At 40.0% G+C, this 26,570-nt stretch overlaps 1 protein-coding gene across 1 annotated transcript in view; it reads right to left on the reverse strand.

Moving 5' to 3' along the window:
- Positions 1-26,570, reverse strand: part of cubn (cubilin (intrinsic factor-cobalamin receptor)) — a 139,345-nt gene that overhangs the window by 76,878 nt on the left and 35,897 nt on the right. The window contains exons 17-24 of the mRNA XM_051410208.1: positions 19,720-19,910; positions 19,070-19,226; positions 12,739-12,914; positions 9,487-9,652; positions 5,379-5,604; positions 3,334-3,464; positions 2,548-2,737; positions 868-1,028 (exon numbers count right to left, since the gene is read on the reverse strand). Of these exons, the coding sequence (XP_051266168.1) occupies positions 868-1,028; positions 2,548-2,737; positions 3,334-3,464; positions 5,379-5,604; positions 9,487-9,652; positions 12,739-12,914; positions 19,070-19,226; positions 19,720-19,910 (1,398 nt within the window). The remainder of the gene's footprint in view (positions 1-867; positions 1,029-2,547; positions 2,738-3,333; positions 3,465-5,378; positions 5,605-9,486; positions 9,653-12,738; positions 12,915-19,069; positions 19,227-19,719; positions 19,911-26,570) is intronic.

Here is a 26,570-nt window from a genome sequence, read left to right on the forward strand (position 1 = left end):
AGAGCCTTCAGTTACCAAGCTCCTCTCCTGTGGAACCAGCTTCCATTTGTGGTTCGGGAGGCAGACACCCTCACCACATTCAAGAGTAGGCTTAAGACATTCCTCTTTGATAAAGCTTATAGTTAGGGCTGGATCAGGTGAGTCCTGAACCATCCCTTAGTTATGCTGCTATAGGCCTAGACTATCGGGGGATTTCCCATGGTGCACTGAGCTCCTCCCTTCCTCTCTCTTTCTGCACTCATTCATGTTCCATTAATGCATGTTACTAACTTCACTTCTTCCCCGGAGTTCTTGTGTTCTCGTCTCGCAGGTTCTTGTCGATCCTGGTGGAGCCTCCTGCCATGGTCCTGCTACATTGCCATTGCCAATACTGTTGTTGCTGTGCACCTGTCTGTCTGTCTCTCGCTCTCTCTCTCTCTGCCTCTCTCTCTCTCTCTCTCTCTCACCCCAACTGGTCGAGACAGACGACCACCCACCTAGAGCCGGAGGATCTGTCCTAGGTTTCTGCCTTTTAACAGGCAGTTTTTCCTTGCCCTTGTCGCCAAGTGCTTGCTCATGGTGGTACTGTTGGGTCTCTGTAATTAATGTTTTAAAGAGTTCGGTCTAGACCTGCTCTATTTGAAAAGTGTCCTGAGATAACTTCTGTTATGAATTGGCGCTATACAAATAAAATTGAATTGAATTGAATTGAATTGAATAAAACATGGATGGTCAGAATATAATTAGGTATATATATGGTGACCATATAATGACCCTGAACAGGCTCTAGAAAAAGGATGGATGTAATTTCTGGTTACATATGTATATAGCAAATGATTAATGAATTTTAAAAAGAGGAAAATCTAACATTAATATCAATATTCTCACCAGTCTGTGTGCCATCCCAGTGGGCAGTGAATCCAAGACGCGTGACGGTGGCATCTGAGCGGAATCTTACCCATAGACGGTTGCTATGGGATACCAGGACTGGAGGCATTTGATCAGCACAGAATTTACCAATCAAGGGAGATGTCTCATAGCCACCATCCCTGCAAAAGACGGTGGAAGTTCAAAATGTCAGTAGTCATTCTGAATAAAGACAGATTGGTCTCCCATATACAGGCATCTTAAAAATCAAGTTTGTGTCTGGCATCTGGTAGCCAAGTGGTTAAGACCAGAGATGGGTCAGATTATTGTGAAATGTATTTGGTTACTGAATACAAATTACATGGCAATTTATGTAATCAATAATGTTTGGGCACTCGAGGGTATGGAACACAATATTTGCAGCACATTCATGCATGGTTTTGTTTTATTTAAAAAAAATTAATAAACCTTTTATTTAAAAAACATCATTGTGGCATGTGCAAAATTTGGGCAACCAAAGAGTTCTGTGGTCTCAGGTTATTTTTACAAGATCTCCGACTTTCATCAGCTCTTTAGGCCTAAGGTATGTGAAAAACTGTCATTGAGAAATGTCAGTTAGAGCCAATTTCAACCCTTTACAACAACTCTGACCTCGACTCACCAACCATATATATATATATATATATACAAGTTATTGATGTTCATTGATGTTATTGATGTTCATTGATGTTCACAATGCAGGAGAAGGCTACAAAAAGATAGCAAAGCGTGGTCAACTTGCGTGTGAAATGTAATTAAGAGATGGCAGTTTAGGGAAACTGTGGCTATCAAGTTGAAGATTTTGGAATGGCCCTTGGGCCCCTTATTTAAATATCACTGAAAATAGATCTTAGAAGAGCTGTCAATGCAAGACGCCCCAAGAACTTTAAACATCTCTAAACATCTGCAAATAAAATTAATTTCTTTGTTGCATGCCAGCTGATCATCTGCACTTTCTTTCTCTTTCTATCAGTTAACACTATCCTATCTTTTAGATAGGAACATCAATTCTGGGTGAACAACAGTTTAAATGGAACTCATTAACTCTACTTAACTCTTTCCTATTGATTGTGTAGTTATACCCTTACTTTAAATCAATAAAAAAATAAAAACGTACCTGAGCTTTATTCATGTATTAATACCATCTAATAAAGTGGCTGTGGAGGAACTGCAGTCACATACAAATGGGAGGTTATGATCTGATGTGTCTATGTGAATGTGCACATAGTCATATAGTGCATGTGCATTATGTTACAGCATCTGATATGCTAATATAATGACACTCTGATACCCCTTTTCCACAAGGCAGTTTGAGGGCTGGTTTGGAGCCAGTGCCAAATATTGAAACAGTTCTTTGCATTTCGACAACCAAAGAGCCAGCTTTTGGCCAGAAAAACTGGTTTCAGGGTGGCACCAAACTTTATGAACTGTAACTTTAATGCTACATTCAAGGTTAGTAACATTAATGTGAGAAATTGGTAAAATGCTTGCTTGGGTAGTGTTAGCTGACTAACAGCTAGTTAACATTGGAGACATACACATTGGGGGCTCTTTGGTGGCTCTCTAGTTCGTGGAAAAGGAAACTTTTTCTTAGAAGGCTCTCAGGTTGAACCAACTCTGAATCATCACCAGCCCAGTTTACCAACTTAATTCTTTCTTTACCTGATTTCCACAAAGTCAAAGTTGCAAGAAGGAGGGGAGCCCTCTAGCTCAAATCTGGTGAAGTTCAGCCTAATCTGCATGTTGACCTGCACAATGATCTTGAAGATGCAGTCTCTTCTGTTGGGATAGTTGTCAGGGAAGTTGGGTGAAAAGAAGGACCCTGTAGGGGACGTGAACGTCTCACTACAGTCTGATGAGAAAGAGATTTAAGCAGAACAGTTATTGCAACATGATTGTTCGTGTTGTTGCTAAAACTGTAGTCATGACTGAGACTTACATAAAACTTTTAGGACCAGTGTGTAGGATTTAGTGACATTTAGCGGTACTTTACAAACCTCACAGAAAATCTGAGAAATGAAGGATAAGAATACAAAAATGTTCCTGCATGAGGCCCACAGTGTATGCTCACATCCAGGTCCCCATTTAGGCTGTTAAACCCTGTCTATATACGTTTTTTTGCAGGGGGCAAAAAAACTTATGTTATTAAGTGTCAGGACCCCCTCTTGAGGTGGCATGCTAATGCACTGACTGACAAGAACTGATTGACTTATTCAGTTCTTTAAAGTTCTACTGTCAATGCTTATTTAAGTGCACAGTTCACTGGTAACTGGTGTAGTACATACGTTTCAAGTGAAGTCAATACATTTCCAAACTCTTTACCATAGTTAAACCTTGGAATGCAACTTGAGCTTGTGAGTTTTAGTCTAGTTGTTCATGACGATTTGTGTCAAATAAATTCACTAAAACCTGGAGAAAAAAAGACTGTGTGGTCAATCTATTATGTACCTGTGGTAGCATTGATGGAAACATAGCTGGCAGAAAATCCCTCGCTGACTAAACTTGAGTCAGACACAAACAGCAGGGTCAGTAGGCTGTCAATACTGGTGATAGATGGAGGCACTGAACGCCCACAGTACCTGCACATACAAAGCATGCAAATCTCTTAACTCAACAAATAGTAAGTAATTATCTGCAAATTGTTAAATGTCAAGAGATACACACACACACAACCGAAAAAGCACTTTATGCAAAACCTAAAGAACTTTCAAAGTTAATCATTAACAGAGCAGTCGAATAACACAAAGTAAGCTAGTGGATGGGCGCTTGCCTGGAGCAGATGACCATATAAAGAAATCTGTGAAGATCTTACGCACTCCACGTATGTCTGAAAACTGAGCTCTTTGCTAGGGACAAGTTTTACATATGTCTACCTCAAGGCCCCGCAAACAAAAAGCAATTTATTAATGTAATCAACGCAGAAGATGTACAGACGAGAAAATAAACATGCAATACAGTTCATTCAGGTAACTCAGGTAAAGGATGCACTGGAGCAACAAACTCTGCAGGACACTTAAAGGGATAGAGAAACTCACTCTAGACAGAGATAAGACAAGATAAAAAAAATATTATAAGAGAGTTTGTTAGGCTATTTTATAGCCTACTCTGTTTATTATTTATTTAGTACTATATATACACCAACCAACCATAACATTATCACCATAACACTGATTATCTCATTATCTTTTCACCTGTCAGTGGGTGGGATATATTAGGCAGCAAATGAACATTTTGTCCTCACAATTGAGGTGTTAGAAGCAGGAAAAATTGGCAAGGATTTAAGCAACTTTGACAAGGCCCAAATTGTGATGGCTAGACGACTGGGTCAGAGCATCTCCAAAACTACAGCACTTGTGGGGTGTTCCTGGTCTACAGTGGTCAGTACCTATCAAAAGTGGTCTAAGGAGTGAACCTGCATTATGGGCAGGACGTAGGGAGTGAAGGTTGGCCCGTGGTCAAACAGACAAGCTACTGTTTTTCTAACTGCTGAAAAAGTTAATGCTGGTTCTGATAGAAAGGTATCAAAACACACAGTGCACTACAGTTTGCTGAGTATGGGGCTGCATAGCCTCACACCCGGCAGGCAGGTTGTTGTAATGTTAAGGCTGATCAATGTGTCATCTGTTATTGTTGGTAACAACGAATGCAGTTACAGGTCCCCAAGTAAAGAAGTCAGGCAATAATTGATAAGGATTGATATTTTTTCTATCATTCTGTCGGCAACCGTTATCTGCTTTATTCAGCACACGGCATGAGTCTACAAATCGGTGTATATACATATACTATATAATAGGCAATATTAACATAAATATAATATGTATAAAAATTATAAAATTCTTGGTTGGCTACATGCAAAGGACTGTGATCCCCGTACTCAAATACATGGACCGTTACTGCCCAAATACATAAGGTGGCGGATTAGCATTATTGCCTCACAGCAAGACAGTCCTACCCCGGCTTGCATGTTCTCCATGTATTTGTGTGGCTTTCCTCTGCTTGCTCAGGTTTTACACACCATCAAAACATATATGTTAATTCTCCAGTTAGTGCCCTTGACCTAGGCACCGGCTTAGAACTGGAGTCCCAGGGTGCCGCATACTGGCTGCCCACTGCTCCTAAAGGACAACAACAACCAGTGCTTTCCCCTAAGTCGACAAGAAGAGTCTGAATTTCCCAGTGGGACCAAACACAGCCATTGGAGGCCAGGTGATTTACAGCAGCTCTGACCAGGACTAGACATAGTGGGTTCAGGCAGGGACAGGAGAGGCGTGAAACGGGAAATTAGCATGTTATTAGCAAGTTGATTTGTAAGTAACATTATTCATCATCCATTTTATTGACAAGTCTGTGAGTTTTTGTTTTTGTGAATTTGGAAGTTATTTATTTTGAACGACATTTATGTGACGAACTAAACGTTCAAGCCTTGTTGGTTGTTCCAACACATTCAGAATCAGTGTATGTATGTGTGTGTGTGTGTGTGTGCATAAATGTACCTGCCAATCTTGGTTCCGGTCTGCACAGTGCCATTGTCATACACCTCAAGGTAATCAAAGTTACAATTATCATGGTACTCCAGGTTGAAGGAGTCAAACGACAGCCGAACCAGGTTCCCTGGGCTAACACTGATGTACCAAGTACAGTTGGCACCATGGGGGTAGCTGGTGGGGTGGCCAGGGCTTGTGATGGTTCCTGAAGAACTTGTGAGGGTATCACCACAGCCTGGTACAGGAGAAAAAGGACAACTGGTCAGGGATCAGTATACTTTTTGAAAAGTTTGAAAGTAGCTTTAGAGAGAGAGAGAAGAGAGAGAGAGAGAGAGAGAGAGAGAGAGAGAGAGAGACACTAACTTGTTATGATTTAACCTATAATATAATCTATTGAAATAATAACAACAATAATAATTATGATCATTATTATTATCATATTTCATTTATTATTATAGTTATTGTTACTGTTGTTGCTGTGCGTCTCTGCCTGTCTTCCTTTTTCTCATCAGTCAATAATTTAATGATTTGACTAGTAAATAGAGTTACTTTTTCATCTGCAGCCACCTAGGCCCAAAGAGTTAATTTAGTTTCTGTAAGAATATCTATTACTATGTAATGCTCTCACATTTATGTAAATTGGCAACGGAACACAACTGTAATCTGAATGCAAAGGTCCAATTCAATTCAATTCAGTTTTATTTGTATAGCGCCAATTCATAACAGAATTTATCTCAGGACACTTTTTCAAATAGAGCAGGTCTAGACAGAACTCCTTCTAGTATCATTTACAGAGACCCAACAGTTCCCACCATGGGCAAGCGATTGGCGACGGTGGCAAATAAATCTTCCTTTTAAGAGGCAGAAACCTCAGACAGACCCTGGCTCTAGGTGGGTGGTCGTCTGCCTCGACCAGTTGGGGTAAAGAAAGAGAGAGAGAGAGAGAGAAAGAGAGAGAGAGAGAGAAAGAGGTAACGACAGAAGGACAGAGACAGAGACAAAGGTGCACAGCAAGAACAGTAGCAACAACTACACTAATTGTAGTGACTGATGATGAGGATGAGGACAATGAGCAGTGATTATAGTAATAATATTATTTGCAGTAAAAATAATAGCAATAATTATATATACTGTACATATATAAAAATATAATAATATCAGCGATATTAGCAATGGGAGTCAAGCAGGACCATGGCAGGAGGCTCCCCCAGGATCCATGAGAACCTGCGAGACGTGACAGCACTTTAAGCAGTCTAAATATATATCTGATTTTACATTTGTTAAAGTTCCTAAACTTGGAGAGACAGCAATACCTGTTGAGCGCATTTGGTTATTAATTAAGTCTCTAATATTAATAATTTTATTATAAAAGAAGTTCACCCTGCTACTGAGGGTTAAGGGGATATGTGGCTCAATAGAGCTGTGACTCTCTGTCAGCCTGGCTACAGTGCTGAAGAGGAACCTGGGGTTGTTCTTATTTTCTTCTATTTGTGCTGAATAATAGGCTCCTCTGGCATTACGGAGAGCCTTTCTATATGTTTTAAGATTATCTTGCCAAATTGAGCGATATTGTAACAATTTCGAAGAGCACCATTTCCTTTCAGATTTCCGTGCCTTTTGCTTTAATTGGTTGGTTTGGTGGTTGTACCATGGTGCGAGCCTCCTATGTTGTAATATTTTCCTCTTTATAGGAGTGATAGAATCTAATGTTGTTTGTAGTGAGCCTGCAGCACTATTAACAAGATGATCAATTTGGGAGGGACAAGTAGTGCAAAAATGTGAACAAAGAATATCACAAATAAAAATATTACAAAATATAATAGAAGATATAAAACTATAAATGAAAGTATATACACTATGCATTGTGCAAAATATGAGCAGAAAATTAAACTGGACTAAAACTAAAAAACTAAAACTAAACTGTACAAGTGGAAATTAAATATAAATTGTGCAAAAGGTTTGTGCGTTGTAGGGAGGAGTTTTAAACCAGTCTTTGTCTGCAGGGGTTGGAGGTACTGGGTGCTGTGGTGTTTGATGGCAGATGGAACAAACAAGCCTTCAAACCGCTTTGAACCTCGGGGCTGGGTCAGTCTGTAGCTGAAAGTGCTCCTGAGCTGCCTAAGCTCAGTGTAGAGAGGATGAGAGGGGTTGTCCATGATGGCTTTCAGCTTCCCTCTCATCCTCTTCTCAGTCACAGCCTCCATACTGTCAAGCTCCATCCCTACCACCGAGCTGGCCTTCATCACCAGCTTGCTAAGCTTGTTGGCACCCCAAGTGCCGATGCCTCCACCCCAACAGACCACAGCAAAGAAGAGGACACTGGCCACTATAGACTGGTAGAACATCCGTAGTTGCTGAGTGCACACGTTGAATGACATGAGCCTCCTCAGAAAGAACAGCCTGCTCTGTCCTTTCTTGTAGAGGGCCTCAGTGTGATCCGTCCAGTCCAGTTTGTTGCTGATTGTCACCCCCAGGAACTTGTAGGTGTCCACCATCTCTACCTTCTCCCCCCAATCGTAACTGGGGAGGGGGTCCTCTTGCTCCGCCGGAAGTCCACCACCAGCTCTTTGGTTTTTCCAGTGTTGAGCTGTAGGTGGTTTCTGTCGCACCATCCAATGAAGTTCTCAATCAGGTCTCTGCCCTATCATCTAGGATACTGTAGTCTGACATAATGTGGTCTGTCAGTGAGGTATTCAGTGATCCAGGCCACGAGGTCCTGATCCACCTGCATCACAGAGAGCTTTTCTGCAAGCCGGAGAGGCTGGATGGTGTCGAAGGCACTGGAAAAGTCAAAGAACATGATCCTCACGGTGCTCTGTGACTTCTCCAGGTGGGTGTAAGCTCTGTGAAGCAGGTAGATGATGGCATCATCCACGCCGATGTCGGCCTAGTATGCAAACTGCAGTGGGACCTTTTCATGCCAGTAATTCTCCTCCCCCCCCCCCACACCTCTCTTGTTCTGGTCTGTTGCAGCTTCCCCTCTATCTTATTCTTGTAACAGTCTTTGGCCCTCCTCAACTCCCTCCTCAGCTCCCTCTGAATGTTTTTCTTGGCATCCTCATCTCCTGCCATGAAAGCCATCTTCTTTATGTTCAACAGGGCTTTAATGTCCCTGTTGATCCATGGCTTGTTGTTGGGGAAACAGCGAATCCTCTTGGTGGGGATAACGCTGTCCTCACAGAACCTGATGTAGTCCGTGACACACTGGGTGTCCGTCTCCGTGGTCTTCCTGGAACACCTCCCAGTCGGTTGTCCTGTAACACCCCATCAAGGCCTCCTCTGCCTCCAGCGACCACTGCTGCACAGTCCTGGTGGTGATGGACTGTCTCCTCCTAACAGCAGGCTTGTATGTAGGATTGATTGCGTCCTTCACATTGGCATACAGCAGATTCAAGGTCTTTTCCCATGTAGTGTTACAGGTGAGGTACTGGGTAAAGTTTGTCAGGGTCTTTGAGATTTTGGCATGGTTAAAATCGCAGTTTATTATGATGAATGCGCTGGGATGACGTGTCTGCAGGTCTGCTACGGTGGAGTGGATGATGTCACAGGCTTGCGCCGCTACTGCCGATGTAGGAATGACGACAATGGTGGCCGAAAACTCACTGGGCAGAAAGTATAGCCTTAACCCGATGGCCAGCAGTTCAATGTCAGGAGTGCAGATTTCTGTCCTCTTGACAACATGTCCAGGGTTACACCATTTAGAGTTCACAAAGACAGCAAGCCCTCCTCTGGACTTTTTACTGTTCTGTTTCTTCCTGTCAGCCCGAACTAGTGAAAAGCCACTGAACAGTCTGGTATAATGTCATTCAGCCATGTCTCTGTCAGACATAACATGCTGCACTTCCGATACTCGCACTGTCCGTTGACCAGGGCCGAGAGCTCGTCATCTTGTTTGACAGCGAGCGTATGTTCCTCATGACAACCGAGGGACGACATGGCTATCTCCACTGCATATGAAACTGGAATTTTGTGTTTGTGATAGGGCTTTTGAGTTTCTTGCGGGTTTCGTGACCACTACAGTTTCTCCTAACATGCTTGGAAGGGGATGGAGGGCTGTCCGAAATGAATCTGAAATCTAATGATGATGATAAATAATGATACTGAATATTAATCTCACCTTCCAAGGCAGAGCCATAGGCCGCTTCAAAGCCATGGTTGCTAACAGAGGAGTCAGTCTTGAAGTGGATGTACATAGATCTCTGAGTGGACTGAAGCCTGGGGGGAATCTCAACACCACAAAATGTTCCCAGCAGAGGAGAGCTAGACGTGGAGCCATCCCTGACCTAGAAGATGGAAAAAATGTGTATCATTATGACTGATCCACTACCTACCTCTCCATCCTGACAGTGCTGTAGCTAAATTTAAGGAGGAGAATTCCATCAATGTTTAATTCAATGTCATGTCTGAACAGAGTCCTATAATAACTTTAATCCCTCCCAAATTGATCATCTTGTTAATTGTGCTGCAGGCTCACTACGAACAACATTAGATTCTATCGCTCCTATAAAGAGGAAAACATTAAAACATAGGAGGCTAGCATCGTTGTACAACCACCAAACCCACCAATTAAAGCAAAAAGCATGGAAATCTGAAAGGAAATGGCGCTCTTCGAAATGATTAGAATATCGCTCAATTTGGCATGATAATCTTAAAACATATAGAAAGGCCCTCCGTAATCCCAGAGGAGCCTATTATTCAGCACTAATAGAAGAAAATAAGAACAACCCAAGCTTCCTCTTTAGCACTGTAGCCAGGCTGAGAGTCACAGCTCTATTGTGCCACATACCCCATAACCTTAAGTAGCAACGATTTTATGAGCTTCTTTTACGACAAAATTATTACTATTAGAGACAAAAATTAATAACCAAATGCCCTCAACAGGTATCACTGTCTCTCCAAGTTCAGGAACTTTAACTAATGTAAAATCAGATATATATTTAGATTATTTTTCTGCTATCAACCTTCATCAGTTAACCTCAATAATTTCTACATCTAGGCCATCCCAACTAGGCTGCTTAATGAAGTCATACCCTTAATTGGCACTTCTTTACTGGATATGATCAATCTTTATTGTCAGGATATGTACCTAAGTCCTTTAAAGTAGCTGTAATTAAACCCCTTCTAAAAAAGCCCACTCTTGACCCAGGGGTTTTAGCCAACTATAGACCGATTTCTAACCTCCCCTTCCTCCCTAAGATTCAGGAGAAAGTAGGATTTGCAGTCAGGATTTAGAGTTCATCACAGCGCAGAGACAGGTCTGGTTGAAGTTAATAATGACCTTTTGATTGCTTCAGACAATGGACTTGTCTCTGTACTTGTATTATTAGATGTTAGTGCTGCATTTGACACCATTGACCATAATATTCTTTTACAGAGACTTGAGCATCAAATTGGCATTAAAGGAACCACACTAAGCTGGTTTAAGTCACATTTATCAGATCGTTCGCAGTTTGTACATGTTAACGATTAATCTTCAATAAATACTAGAGTTAGTCATGGAGTTCCATAAGGTTCTGTATTTGGACCAATACTATTTACTTTATATATGCTCCCTTTAGGCAACATTATTAGGAATCGATCCACTAACTTTCACTGTTATGCAGATGATACGCAGTTATATCTATCAATCAAGCCCGATGAAATTAATCAATTATCTAAATTACAAACATGTCTTAAGGACATAAAAACCTGGATGAGCTGCAATTTTCTGATGTTAAACTCAGAAAAAAACGAAATTCTTGTACTTGGCCCCAAAAATCTCACTGTCTAAAGATATAGTTACTCTAGATGGCATTACCTTGGTGTCTAGCACCACTGTCAGGAATCTTGGAGTTATCTTATATCAGGATTTGTCATTTAATTCCCACATGAAGCAGACCTCTAGGACTGCCTTCTTTCATTTACGTAATATTACAAAAATTAGACACATCCTGTCACAGACAGATGCAGAAAAACTAATCCATGCATTTGTTACTTCAAGGCTGGATTACTGCAACTCTTTATTATCAGGTTGCCCCAATAAGTCCATTAAAGAGATCACATCTCTCCTGTACTAGCCTCTCTGCACTGGCTCCCTGTAAAATTTAGAATAGAATTTAAAATTCTCCTCCTCACCTATAAAGCTCTTCATGGTCAGGCCCATTCATATCTTAAAGAGCTCATAGTACCCTATTACCCCTCTAGAACACTACGTTCTCTGAATGCAGGGCTACTTGTGGTTCCTATAGTCTCTAAAAGTAGAACAGGAGCAAGAGCCTTCAGTTACCAAGTTCCTCTCCTGTGGAACCAGCTTCCAGTTGTGGTTCGGGAGGCAGACACCATCTCCACATTTAAGAGTAGGCTTAAGACGTTCCTCTTTGATAAAGCTTATAGTTAGGGCTGGATCAGCTGAGTCCTGAACCATCCCTTAGTTATGCTGCTATAGGCCTAGACTATCGGGGGATTTCCCATGATCCACTGAGCTCCTCTCTTCCGCTCCCTCTCTTTCTGCACTCATTCATGTCCCATTAATGCATGTTACTAACTTCACTTCTTTCCCGGAGTTCTTGTGCTTTCTCGTCTCGTAGGTTCTCATGGATCCTGGGGGAGCCTGCTGGACTGCCATTGCTAATATTACTGAAATATTATTATCATTATTATTATTATTACTATTATTGTTATTATTGTTGCTACGGTCACTGCTGTTGCTGTAGTAGCTGCTCATTGTCCCCCATCGTTGCTGTCGTCGTAGTCGTAATCTTCCTGTTCATCATCATCATCAGTCAGCACTATTAGTGTAGTTGTTGCTACTGTTGTTGCTGTGCACCTCTGTTGGGTTTCTGTAAATAATGTTATAAGGAGTTCGGTCTAAATTGCTCTATTTGAAAAGTGTCCTGAGATAACTTCTGTTATGAATTGGTGCTACACAAATAAAATTGAATTGAATTGAAATTGAAATCCAACAATATATGCACATGTTTACTATAATTTTTGACATAACACAAAAGCACCTGGTAACTCAAACTTGACATCAAAAAACACTTTTATGTCATGTTTTGTGTCACTTAACACACCCCAAATTCCACTGAACACAGTTTTATGACGTTGCATCTTCGACGCAGTTGACTGACCTGCCTCTCACTGATTGATTTCAATTTAATTTAGGTTAACAGATAAACACAGATACTTAAGGGATGATTTCATTCATGATTTTATCACACAGTTTCGCATCTGCCCTCTGGCAGGCTCATATTAGGCAAGTCTCTTGACATTGACAATCATTCAATACCGCATAGGACAACCTGTGTAGAAGAAGAAGAAGAAGAACAACAACAACAAGAAGGAGGAAAATGTTTTTACAAATTAATAAATAATAAATAAATTAATTTACCTCAACAAAGTCAAAACGGCAGGAACCTCCCTCGACATCAAAAGACAGGAAGTTGAGGGTGACCACATAGCCCTCCGGCTGGTTAATGACCCACTCACAGTCCTTGTTGTGGGGATAAGAGTTGGGGTGATAGGGAGAGTGTAACTGCCCAGTTCCAGACAAAGTACCTCCACAAGCTGGGTAGAAGGAGGATTAAACATTGCTTCAGTGGCTAATGGAATGTAATCTATGGATTGAAATCTTTGCCTGGATCTGTGATAATGCCTTCATCATGCATAATTTACTGGTGTTCCTCCATTTTCCCATCAAACGTTACTCGAACAAAAATTACACAAATCTCGCCCTCCCTTCATTTTGATCTGGCACCCCTGACTGATAATCTTTGCATTGTGCACTCGTATGCATGACAAATTTGAGAACCTTGAGGCTGCATTTAGATTTCAATGGCTTTCATTAAGATTGTCCATGACCTGACAACTTTCATTGAGAAACTAGTCAGCAATTTTAGCCTAGACTCTAGCATTGTAGAGCGGGGTTCTTGACTTCCTCACTTCCTAACTAACACAGCCAGTCTACAGTTGTATGCGAAAGTTTGGCCAGCCCTTGACAAATAACACATTTTGGTAATTTTTACACTGAAAAGATGCAAACCCAGCCTCTTGAGGGTATGAAACATAGAACACAATATTAGCAGTCAACATTCATGCATTGTCATTTTCTTTCATGAATTTAACAAAATAAACAAAGCAAAAAACATTGTGGCATAAGAAAGTAAGTAAAGCTTTATTTAGCACTTTTTTTAATACAGAGTCACAAAGTGCTTCAAAAATAAAAATAGAAGGAGTGGATTGGGAAACAAGGAGATCTGAAAAGTAACTAGGGGCAAGGTCATGTAGTGCCTTATATGTAATCAGAAAATTAAGAAACATCCAGTCTTTGGTGGCAGCTAAACAGCCATGGAGAAAGGACAATTGATTTTGATAAAAAAAAATCAAGGGCTGTTGTACACAAATTGTTAAACCAGCTAACTTGATCATTAATATTGAAGAATGGTAAATGGTAAATAGATCTGTACTTGTATAGCGCCTTTCTAGTCTTCCGACCACTCAAAGTGCTTTTACACTACGTGCCCTGCCCTTTAACACACATTCACACAGTGATGGGAAAGTCCATCGAACAGAAACTAACATTCATACATTCACACACCGATGCACGGCATCGGGAGCAATTTGGGGTTTAGTATCTTGCTCAAGGATTCTTCGACATGTGGCACCAGGAGCCGGGGATCGAACCCACAACCTTCCAATTAAGGAACGACCCGCTCTGCCTCTGAGCCACAGCCACCCAGAATGAAGAGGGGAATTGGCCAGACTCGAAAATGTGGCTGCTGACTGATTATTAAAGATGCAAGAGTGGATTATACACTTTTGGATGATGAAGCAGATACAATATATATATATATATATATATATATATATATATATCATATATACATTTGTGGTCAGAGACAAAATCATGCATATTCAGGGAATTAAGAGACAGACCCAAAGTTAAAACTAAGTTAAGGGTGTACCCACGGTTATGTGTAGGGCCTAAGATGTGCTGCACAAGGTCAAAAGATTCACAAATGTTTAAAAAGTCACTAACTATAATAGCCTAATCAAATTTGAGCGCAAGCGAGGACAGTAATTCAGAGAATTCATTGAGAAAACCACTGCTGGAGTTTGAATTGGGGTGACGGTTAATGATTACACAGCATATTGGGTTTTCAGGCACAATTTTAAAAGTTGTTTATTAGTTCTTGTATTTTGGGTTTCTTAACATTCCTCCTTGCATAAGGCTCCAAGTCCTGCAATATTCTTGGGGTGTCTTGCATGCGCAGCTCTTTTAAGATCTGCCCACAATTTAAATGATATTTAAGTCAGGGACTGTGAGGGCCATTCCAAAACCTTCAGCTTGCGTCCCTTGAGATAGTCCATAATGGATTTCGAGGTACATTTAGTATCATTATCCTGTTGTAGAAGCTTTCCTCTTTTTGGCTTAAGCTTTTTACAGAATGTGTGATGTTTGCTTCCAGGATTTGCTGGTATTTAGTGAAATCCTTTCTTCCCTCCACCCATGCAATGTTTCCTGTGCCACTGGCTGCAGCATAACCACGAAACATGATTCATCCATCCCATTGCTTAACAGTTGCGGAGGTGTGCTTTTAATGGATTGCTGCTCTGTTTTTCTTCAAACATATTCTGACTGAGGCCAGAGAGGCCTATTGTAACTCAGCACTGATTACTAAACCTCTTGCATGAAGGTTTTGTTTGTGCAAACAGCTCTTGACAATGGAACTCCTGACTCTGCTAAATCGTCCTTCAGGTTTTTTGCATTCCCATGGAGGTTTCGATTTGCCTTTTTGACCAGCATAGAAGCAGTACTCTCTGAGGGTTTTCTTGGTCTTTCAGATCTCATCTTGACCTCTACAGTTCCCCTAAACTGCCATCTCTTAATTACATTTCAAACTGTGGAAACTGCAAGCTCTGAAACAACGCTATGATATCTTCTTTTAGCCATCTCCTGCATTGTGGACATCAGCGAGCATCATTAACTTTCATTTCTCAAGTCTTACATAGCTGCTTAGAGAGACCCATGGTTGGTGAGTGTTCACACAAGGTTTGAAGAGTCAGAGTATTTGTAATGGGTTGAAATTGGCACCAGCTGACATTTTCTAATGACATGCCAGGACTAAAGAGCTGATGAAAATCTGGGACCTTGTAAGAAGAATCTGAGATTGCACTCTAAGGGTTGATAACATGCAAGGGCTTGTGCATCTTACAAGACACTGATCCATGGTCTTTACAGTTAGATACTGTCAATGGTTAGAACACGCTGATTTTTGACAGGAATCGTAAAACAGTGGCGTAGCAGTGGCGTAAAATGGTTGAAAACAGCCAGCTACATTGCTAACGTCCGACAACACCGCCAAACAACCAATTTTAATAATAATGTTTTAAATTTACTTACTAATTGGCTTAATTTTGAAAACAATACCTACATGGTACTCCCTACTAAGATTTGTAGTCGCACACAGACAGTTTGAGAAACACTTAATTTAAAACAAATTTTACTATCAACTTGCGGACCACTTGGGGTCACCGAAATTTCAAGACTGGCTAAACATTGGAGGGGAGCAGACCCGAAGCTGAGCTGGATCAAAATTGAACGGTAGCTAGTTAGCCCTTTCAAACCTTTGGATGCTCTCTCACTTGGTTCAACTACTAATAGACATGATCACTCTTCAAACCCAATACTGGTGTGGTGTGTCACACTGAATCATTTGCTTCTCTCTGGCACAACCCAGATGGGTTGGTAGGAATTAATGGCTTATAAAAGGGATATACACGGTAAGTGACTTGTACTTGGATGGAGTGTTTATGTCTTTTTCTGACTGTGCAAAAATATAATCTGGAAAGTAAAGGTTATTTTTGGAAGTACTTAAAAATAAGAGACTGTATCACTAAGGGGCCAATTCACTCAGGGCAAGAATCTGGTGAGGGTTTTTGTAGTTGGCTTGTATAATACACAGGGCAGCTTTGTTCTATATAACCTTTAACAGATTACAAGAAGAAATCTGTAAAAGGACCTAGGATGTGATTTTAGTGATGAGGAATGGTTAAAAAAAAAAAATATTATGAATATCAAAAATACTGGGACGTAAGGGAGGCTCTAAACTCCACTACTGACCAATAATTTATGTTGGAAATGTCAAAATGAACAGGAACATTTTTACACGCAAGAGAAGTATTCATAAACAAAAGCAAGGCAAGCTATCATGTGCCATAGCAAAGTGGCTACCTTCAAACTGCAGGCCGATTAGTATTGTGTAAGATAGGATCGCAACGAATGGTGGCACGTATGAGCCTCCCTCAAGACGCACCATCACAAGAAAAATGCACGAGTTGTATGAAAAGGAGATGACTACAAAAGCGACGGCATTACAACGTGCACCAACTGTTGCTTTCACTGGCGACTACTGGACATCGCTGGGTAACCATGATTACCTCAGAGTTACAGTGCTTTATATTGATGGTTAGTGGGAGCTGCATTCACATGCTCAGACTGTAATGAAACAGAGAGACATTTTGCTTGCACAGCAGTGGAATGTTTAAAAAAAGTCAGCACACTTAGTAAATTATTTTAACTGCTACTGTGTAAAGGGAATACTGGAAAATTTTAATCGTTGCCCAGCACTAAACAAAATATGACTTTACAGTAATAAAGGTCGGGTTGCCTGAACGATCCTCAGATTATGGCAAAGTAAATCCTCTCCAGATATTAAAAAATAGATGGAATATATGTATGAAATAAATGTTTGCTACAAATATTGTGTTTTATGTTTCATATCGTCGAGTGGCTCAGAGGAAGAGCAGGTCGTCTACTAATCGGAAGGTAGTTGGTTCGATCCCTGGCTCCTCCTGCCGCATGTCGAAGTATCCTTGAGCAAGATACTGAACATCTAATTGCTCCCGATACTGTGCATTAATGTATGAATGTGAAATGCGTGTGAAAGGGTGAAAGGGTGAATGTGGCACGTTAGTGGAAAAGCGCTTTGAGTGATCGCAAGGCTAAAAGGGCGCAAGTACAGGTCCATTTACCATGTACCATTACATCTTTTCAATGAAAAAAAATCACCAAAATTTGTTTTTTGTCAAGGGACAAAGATGGACAAACTTTCGCATACAACTAGGAAATTTTATAACTATAGGTCCCTGACCTATTTTAAGATTTACCTAACCCCTAATACTGTTTTATAGGTAAGTTAGGGACCTATACCCACAAAACTAGCAACTTCACATTTAAGACTAGTAAAGAGAATGCAGAGTGCAGGGCGAGAAGATATGTTTTCATCAGTGATGCTTGGTGCTCAAAAGCAGTCAAAGTGGATGGACATTGTTTCATTTTAAAGTGAAGGTGAAACCATATTATCATCATTATATTATTACTGCTGTTTACATTATGTAAATTCAAAATATGCACTGCAGAATTATTTCATGGGTGTAGTATACATGTATGTATATATAAATAACTGTACATATCGGTTTAATTTATTTTTCATTATTTTATTTTATAATTTTAATGATCTTTTTCTATGTGTGTACCATAAAGGAACTGCACATTTGTTTTGTATAATGATGGATACATTTCTTTGATTCCTTGAGAACAACATTGGTATGTGCAAAGTCAGCAGCAGAGACGGGAAATGTGGGGTGAATTAAAAATAATCTATGTTAATTGTTCCTCTACAGGCATGTCAGCTACTGATATCACAAACCAGGTTTACAACATAACTTTGTTTGAGATCTGTAAAATCCATTTTAAAAGAGCCATTAAAAAAAAGATCCATTAGCCTCCAGACAAAAAAAATGTATTTACCAACAGCTCCTGACAGAAATCTGAGGCATACCTTCCATCATCTCAAAAACAAGGAAATTGGTTTCGTACACAGTCAAAGAAGTTAATAATTTCTTAAGTGTCTTTTTTTGTCTTTCTTAAATGTTATATATTTAAAGGTTTAAATTCTGTATATGTACAAAATAACAACTAAACATAATATTTATTGACTATATCAGTTGTATTTCTGTCATAACAGTGGCAGGTGTTATAACATTCAGCGACTGCAGTAAACCCTATCAACAAGTACTGAATCACTGAAAAAAAGATACCTTGTTGACGTTTATCGCTTCATGACCTGTTGTAGTTGGTAGCTGGTGTTTACGGTGTTACACGGTGTTCAGGCATACGCAATTACATTACTTTCCCACTGCTTTTACCAATAAAGGCGGACGACAGACTGGGGCTTTTTATTTCAAATTCAAAATTGTGTTCAAACATGGTTAATTTAAAGTTGAGCTAAAGTGTTATTACCTGTTTTGATTTCAAAATGTACTGTCTATAAGCGCAACAGACTGTTGGCCTTGTTGACCAATATCTTTTCTTCTAAAATGTCCATTACACTTAACATTATTTTAGGTATTTTTTAATGTCACTATATGTTTTCTCTTGTGGCTTCTTGACTGCGAGTATTTCATATTTTTCACTCACCGCTGAGACATTATCAGCCGTTTTTAGTTTCTTTTAGACTTTGAAACCAAATGCCAACTGTGATGTAAAGTAGTGAAAGTACACTGGATTTGACATTTGGAGACACAGTTGGGTACTGTAGCTTTTACTCATTATTGCCCTAGGAGATGTATTGTTGATCAAAATAGGCATCATGTATAATGCGTACACAAAACTTAAATAATGTCATATCATCTTTGTGTGTAAATGTGCGGAATCTCACCAACTGTGTAGACAGCCCTGAAACCAGCCCGGCTGACTGAGCTGTCGGACCTGAAGCGAATCCACAGGAAGTTGGAAGACGAGAGAATGGGAGCTGGCAGGGTGCTCCCACAGTACCTCCCAATCAGAGGATCGGTCTCTGTTCTGCCATCACGAACCTGGAAAGAAAGGGGATAGAAGAAGAAGCGGCAGGTAGGAAGAGGCTGTGTGAATATTGTCAATGAAAACAATGACAAAAAATATCCGCTTGTGAACTATTTTTCATAAAAACAAGTATAGAGTGAGACTTCTAAAAACAAGAACAGTGATTTAACGTCTTACATTTTTAATGAATAAAAACTGCACAGCAATGTGAAAAATGGGGGAATAGGCAAATTAACCAATTATTGCTTTAAAGTCTTATTTAGCATACTGCATGCATCCATAGAATCACTTACTGTAGCCCCGCTTCTGATCAGTAAAACAGTACAGAAAACAGTCTACAAAAAACATTGTCAATGAACATAACCTAGAAAACACTGATGTCTGTATGTGTGGTATGTTCAACTTAGTAGTGTCTAAATGTACTTTGTAAGAGTAAGATAGTTAACTCATGAACACACACAAGAAATAAATCAGGACATATGTTTGTAAGTCATGAACAAGTCCTACCTCCACATAGTCAAAAGTGCAGCTGGAGTGACTCTCCAGGTTCATATCAGTGAAGTTGAGGGCCACTTTTTCACCCACTGGCAACCTGACCAAATAGACACACTGGCGGTTGTGGGCATAGTTGTTAGGCCAGTTAGGTGAGATGATGATGCCCTCACTTTCAGTGAAGATACCGCCGCAACCAGGATCACCTAAGACACAACACAAACCAGGGTAAATGGTGAATAGACTTGAACTTAAATGCATGTAGGAGTAAACTACGGTCACCACAATACTCGCAAAAAACACGGAAGGCCCTATGTTGCTGTGATAAGTGAATTTCCCCATTGTGGGATTAATAAAGTTATCTATCTATCTATCTATCTATCTACAACCAGTATTTGGTTTGTCACATGGCGGTTCAACATGGGAGCCTTTATAGAAAAGGACCTGCTCCCTCTGTAGATAAAAATGACTCATTCTTAGGTAACAAAAACACAATGATTACAATATTCAGGTGATAATACACTAATGAAAACATACCTATGAATATCATATTCCAATTGTGCCAATAGGTCCTCCTAAATGTTACACACTGAACCTCACACATCGCTGACACATCCATTAGTACTAATTAGTGTTTCTTGCAGTACCTCGCCCAAGGACACTTCTTCATACAGAGGGAAGAGCCTGGGATCAAACAGCCAACCTTCTGATCAGTAGATGACCCGCTCTACCTCGTGAGCCAGAGACGTCCTGGGGAGGACTTCCATGACCTGTGCAGCTTATTATTTATTTTTTTTAAATATTTTTTGGGCTTTTTCTTGCCTTTATTATAGTGACAGCTGAAGACAGACAGGAAAGGGGGACAGAGAGAGCGGACGACACGCAGCAAAGGGCTGCAGGTCGGATTCGAACCCTGGGCCGCTGCAGCAAGGACTCAGCCTCGGTACATGGGTCATGGTCAGCTCTACGTATATCTGTTCCAGTAAAATATGTACAGTGCAGGTGTGTTTATCAGCTTAATTTGTTTTGTATCCAGTTTTGCAGGAATGTACTCTACACAAATTCACTTCATTTCACTTTGTCACTTTATTGGTTTTGTTCTGGTGAAAAATCTACCAAATTGACATGTTTTATGTGTTATAATCTGGTGGGAGTGGTTACACTAGCTGCACTAGGATCCTTTCCACTTCCCAACATTAACACCACCAAGGGGAAGAAACATTCGGGCTGTTTCAACAAGAGGTAAGGGCGACAGTAGAGAAGGGCAAGTCAGTGGGAAGGAGGCAGGTGGCCAGGATGTAATTGGAGAATGCATTTTAGAGGAAGATCACCTGGGCTATAGTCACAGTGAATTAGTGCTGGGCAACGATTACATTTTTTTATCACTAATGAATTCTAAAGTAGTGTATTATGCACTTTTATTTTAGAAATACTGCTATATAAACAAAAGTGCAATAACATTTGGTTCACACTTATACACTTTAAACAAATAATTTTTTTTTTGTTTACAGCAGTATTCCCTTTACACAGTAGCAGTTTAAATAATTCTTGCACTATCTGTGCTAAGTGTGCTGACTTTATTTGAAACTTTCCACTGCTGTGCAAGCAAAATTTCTCTTTGTTTTCATTACCATCAGAGCATGTGAATGCAGCTCCCACTGTCCATCAATATAAAGCACTGTAACTCTGTGGTAATTATGGTTACCCAGCAATGTCCAGTAGTCTCCAGTGAAAGCAACAGTTGGTGCACATTGTAACGTCATCGTTTTTGTAGACCTCTCCTTTTCATACAACTTGTGCATTCTTCTTGTGATGGTGCATCTTGAGGGAGGCCCATTCGTGCAGTCATTTGTTGCGATCCTATCTTCCACAATACTAATCGGCCTGCAGTTTGAACCTATCCGCTTCGCTATGGCATTTGTTAGCTTGTCTTGCTTTTGTTTATCTATACTTCTCCCACACGCTGCATCCAAAGTAGTCTGCCGAAGCTTCCCTCCACTCCCCTCCTGTGATCCATGGTTTGTCTGGATGTGTAATGCCAGTGAGCAACAGACTTTTAAAATACTTATAATATTTAAAAAATGGCATTAATGCGAGATAAAATAATTGTCAGAATTAATTAATGCATGCTTTAACAGGATAATAACACGTTAACTTGCCCAGCCCTACAAAGAATACAATTCAAGTAGTGTACAATGTGCTCCACAGCCCATCAAACTTGTACATATGGAGTAAAGCAGATTCACCAACATGTCCACTGTGACCCAAGCAAGGAACAATGGAGCACATTCTCAGCTGCTTCCCAAATGGTAAATTTGAAAATTTAGAAATGACATGCTAAAAGACGCCAAATTTATATCATACCATTAATATTCTATCAATCATACAGCACTCATAAGGCAAAAGAAAATAGAGAAACACTAGTTAAACTTAAAATAGATATTAGAAAATAAAACAGGATCACCATGCTACAAAAAGGGAAGAACATCTTAACGCTCCAACTAAAACTAGGATGCTTTATTATAATCTGTGCACAAACGAAGAAACAGTTATGGCCAGGACAAACTATCACTATTATGAATATGGAAATAAAACAAGCTAAATATCAGCTTGGCATCTGATAGATATATTCACGCAATATTAATATTATTAGGGGTGGCTGTGGCACAGAGGCAGAGCGGGTCGTCCCCCAATCGGAAGGCTGTTGGTTCAATCCCCGGCTCCTGGTGCCACACGTCGAAGCATCCTTGAGCAAGATACTGAACCCCAAATTGCTCAGGATGTTGTGCATCGGTGTGTGAATGTGTATGAATGCATTAGATTCTGTTCGATGGGCTTTGCCATCACTGTGTGAATGTATGTGTGAAAGGGTGAATGTGGCACATAGTGTAAAAGCGCTTTGAGTGGTTGGAAGACTAGAAAGGCGCTATACAAGTACAGGTCCATTTACCATCCATTTACCTGCCATCCATTTAACAGAGGATGGCAGGGACCTAGACAACTCAATTTTAGAAGATCTATATAAAACAGGGTAGGGAAACAGGGATGATGAAAATATCAGAGCTGGAAAACTCAGTTTAAGAAGATCTATATAAAACAGGGTATGATGATGAAAATATCAGAGCTAAAAGATTTTTAGATGGAATACCTCTCCACAAATTACAAGCTGATGATGACTTTATGCTGGTATATCAGAGATGGAGGTACTCCAAGCCATTCATTCTTTAAAGAATAAAGCACCTGGGCCAGACGGCTGCCTGATAGAGAACTACGCCGTCTCAGAGAAATTACTGACCCCCCTTACAAATATGATAAGAAGCTTTAAAAAATAAAAAATTACCAGAATCATTGGAGGTGGCAGCAATTCCCGAAACCAGGCAAGGACAAACAGAAATGCAATTCGTACAGGCACCTTAGTCTCCTAAATGCAGATTATAAGGTATTATCCAAACTAATTGTTCGCAATGGAAGATATTACACCGAGCATAATTCACGACAATCAAACAATGTTTGTAAAAAATACGAATAAGGACGACGTACAGCAAATAATCCACATAGTGAAATGCTGCAACAACAAAAAAATGGAAACCAATGCTTATAATAACTATGGATGCTAACAAGGGATTCGACAGAATTTAACCTAGTTTTCTCTTTTGAGAAGCCTATGGACTTTGGAGGGATATCTATTAACTATATTAAAACACTCTTTAATGCAGCCAAAGACAATATTCTAACAAATGACATTCTCACTAACACCTTCTCCTAATCCAGAGGTTGCCGGCAAGGATGTCCAAAATCACCCTTGCTCTTGCCATCAAACTATTAGCCATTGGCATTTGTTCTAACCCCTCCATGGCTGGAATCAAATTTGGTACAAGTGAACACAAAATACGACCTCCTGTTACATATAACAGTGTTCTTTCTGAGGAGGCTCAGGTCATTCAACGTGTACACTCGGCTACTACGGATGTTCTACCAGTCTGTAGTGGCCAGTGTCCTATTCTTTACGGTGGTCTGTTGGGGTGGAGGCATCGGCACAGGGGGTGCCAACAACCTGAGCAAGCTAGTGAGGAAGGCCAGCTCGGTGGTGGGGATGGAACTGGACAGTGTGGAGGCTGTAACTGAGAAGAGGATGAGAGGGAAGCTGAAAGCCATCATGGACAACCCCCCTCATTCTCTCTACACTGAGCTGTGGCAGCTCAGGAGCACTTTTAGCTACAGACTGACCCAGCCACGAGCCTCAAAGCAGTTTGGAGGCTCGTTTGTTCCGTCTGCCATCAGACTCCATAACGCCACAGCACCCAGTACCTCCATCCCCCGCTGACTAAGACTGGTTTAAAACTCCTACCTACAACGCACAAACCTGTTTAATTTCCACATGTACAGTATATTTTTATAGTTTTAGTCAAGTTTAATTTTCTGCTCATATTTTGCACTCCATGTCCTACTTGAACAATGCATAGTGTATATACTTTCATTTATAGTTTTTATATCTTCTATTATATTTTGTAATATTTTTATTTGTGATGATTTTTGTTCTTTGTTTTGCACTATTGCTGCTGTGTCAACCTGAATTTCTCCTAAGGGGGATAAATAAAGGAATATCTTATCTTATCTCACATCTCAATAGTATCTCACACCCCCATTATTGCAATGTCTAAAAGAATACAGTGTAGTTTCAGGGTATAAATTAAATTACACTAAAAGTGAGATACTATTACCAAATGTACAGGATAGAACAATTATTTAAAGAGAATTACACAAAGCTATTATACTATACAAACCAAATCTGACCTCCAAAGATGAATGGATCTCCCACTGACCCTTATTGGCAGAATCAGTGTAATAAAAATGAATATTCTGCCAAAGTTTATTTAGTTATTCCTATCAAAATTCCCAAGAGTTTCTTTAAAGAACCTAACAAATCTATGACACCCTTTTATGAAAAAAGGAAACTAAGGGTTAAACTGATTTATTTACAGTCCCCATATACAAAGGGGGGACTTAATCTACCACATTTTAAGAACTATTATCTTGCTTCACAGTCCCGACCACTTTGGATTTGGCTTCACCCGGAGAACAGTGAGGTGAGATGGCTCTCAATAGAAGAGAGATGAGTAGAGATGAGGACTACACCTTTAAATGTAGTCCATTGTATACGTACAAAAAATGTTTATCCACACTATTTATCCACAAATCTATAATAAACTCTATAATACTGAAGACATTTTATGCTTGGCAAGAATCACTCACTTTTAGATCTAAATGTCTAATTTCTCAAGAAGACTAATTTATGGGGCAACCCTAATCTTTAAAACAACATTGCTGACACAATATTACAATGATCGAAGGACAAAGAAATTCACGCAGTTGAGGATTTATACGTAAATGATACATTTGCCAGATTATTCGACCAGATTGTATCTGAGTGAGGGAATCCTTGTCTGTTCGGGAGATTGGAATACAATTTTGAACCACCAATTAGACACAACAAGCAAGAGCAGACATGGATCCCCAAAATAAAAAAAAACTAAATATTCTGATAAGAGAGGCAGAGTTATTTTATGTGTGGAGAAGTGTTCATACAAGGGATATGGAATTCACCCACTATTCAGCTACACACAAAGTACACTCTAGGTTGGACTTTTTCCTGATGAATACTATAGATAGACACAGGGTACATGAGTGCACAATCGGAACAGCAGATCTGTCTGATCACAGCATTGTTTATCTAAATATACATTTTAACAGCAAGCCAAGGAATGGAGGCTGAATATTGGAATTTTAAACAATAAATCCACAGTGGAAGAAAATAAAAAAGAAATTGGTGAATGTATAATGATAATAAGGATGAACAGGTCGACCCAACTACTATTTGGGACACGGTCAAAGCAGTTATGAGAGGGAAGCTAATTTCAAGAACAGCTCATTCTAAGGAAAATCCGGAGATCAAAATATGATCATTTAGAGAAGGAATTGGAAAAACTAGAGAAACAATAACCCAAGAATGACAATAAGGACACAATAGGGAATCAGATTAAAAATATAAGGAAACAAATAGAAAACTTAATTAACGATGAAATAGAATCAATAGGCTCAGAGCAAAATAGATATCTGACCGCCCCTATTACAAAAGACGAATTGGTTAAAGCCATAGGTAGACTGGCAACTAATAAAAGTCCTGGGAGCAACGGCTATCCAAACAAATGGTACAAAAAATTCAAAGAAGTCCTTGCCCCGGTACTATTGGAATCATTTAATTGGACACTTAAGAAGGCTATAGTCCCACCATCCTGGAGAGATGCTGTGATTTCTGTCATCCCCAAAGGGGGGGAAAATAAAGAATACTGCGAGTAATATCGCCCAATATCGATTCTGAATGTAGATTATAAACTGTTCACATCCATTATCACTAAAACAGTGTTTTCTGCCTGACCTGATACATGAAGACCAGACTTTGTAAAAAGGACGCCAAACACAAGACAACATCAGGCGCACCCTTCATATTATAGACCATGTCAATAAACACCATATAAGCGCTGCCCTGATCAGCTTAAATGCTTAAAAGGCGTTTGATAGGGTCAGCTGGGATTTTTTATATAAAGTACTAGAGAGGATGGGATTCAATGATAAATTCATTAAAGGGGACATATTATGCAAAACCAACTTTTTAATCATTTGATTATGTACATTTGGGACTCTGGAGGGCCTATCAGCAGGCAAAGTGTGAAAAAAGATGACTCAGTCATGTTTTTGTGAGCTGCCTCAGTTAAACACAGGAGATAAAACACGCAATGTAGACTTCGCACCAACTGTGATGTCACAGTTGTGTTTGCGACCTTTCACCGCGAATGTTGCCACCCTTC

Source organism: Dicentrarchus labrax, unplaced genomic scaffold, assembly GCF_905237075.1.
Source record: "Dicentrarchus labrax unplaced genomic scaffold, dlabrax2021, whole genome shotgun sequence".
Taxonomy (NCBI): Eukaryota; Metazoa; Chordata; class Actinopteri; family Moronidae; genus Dicentrarchus; species Dicentrarchus labrax.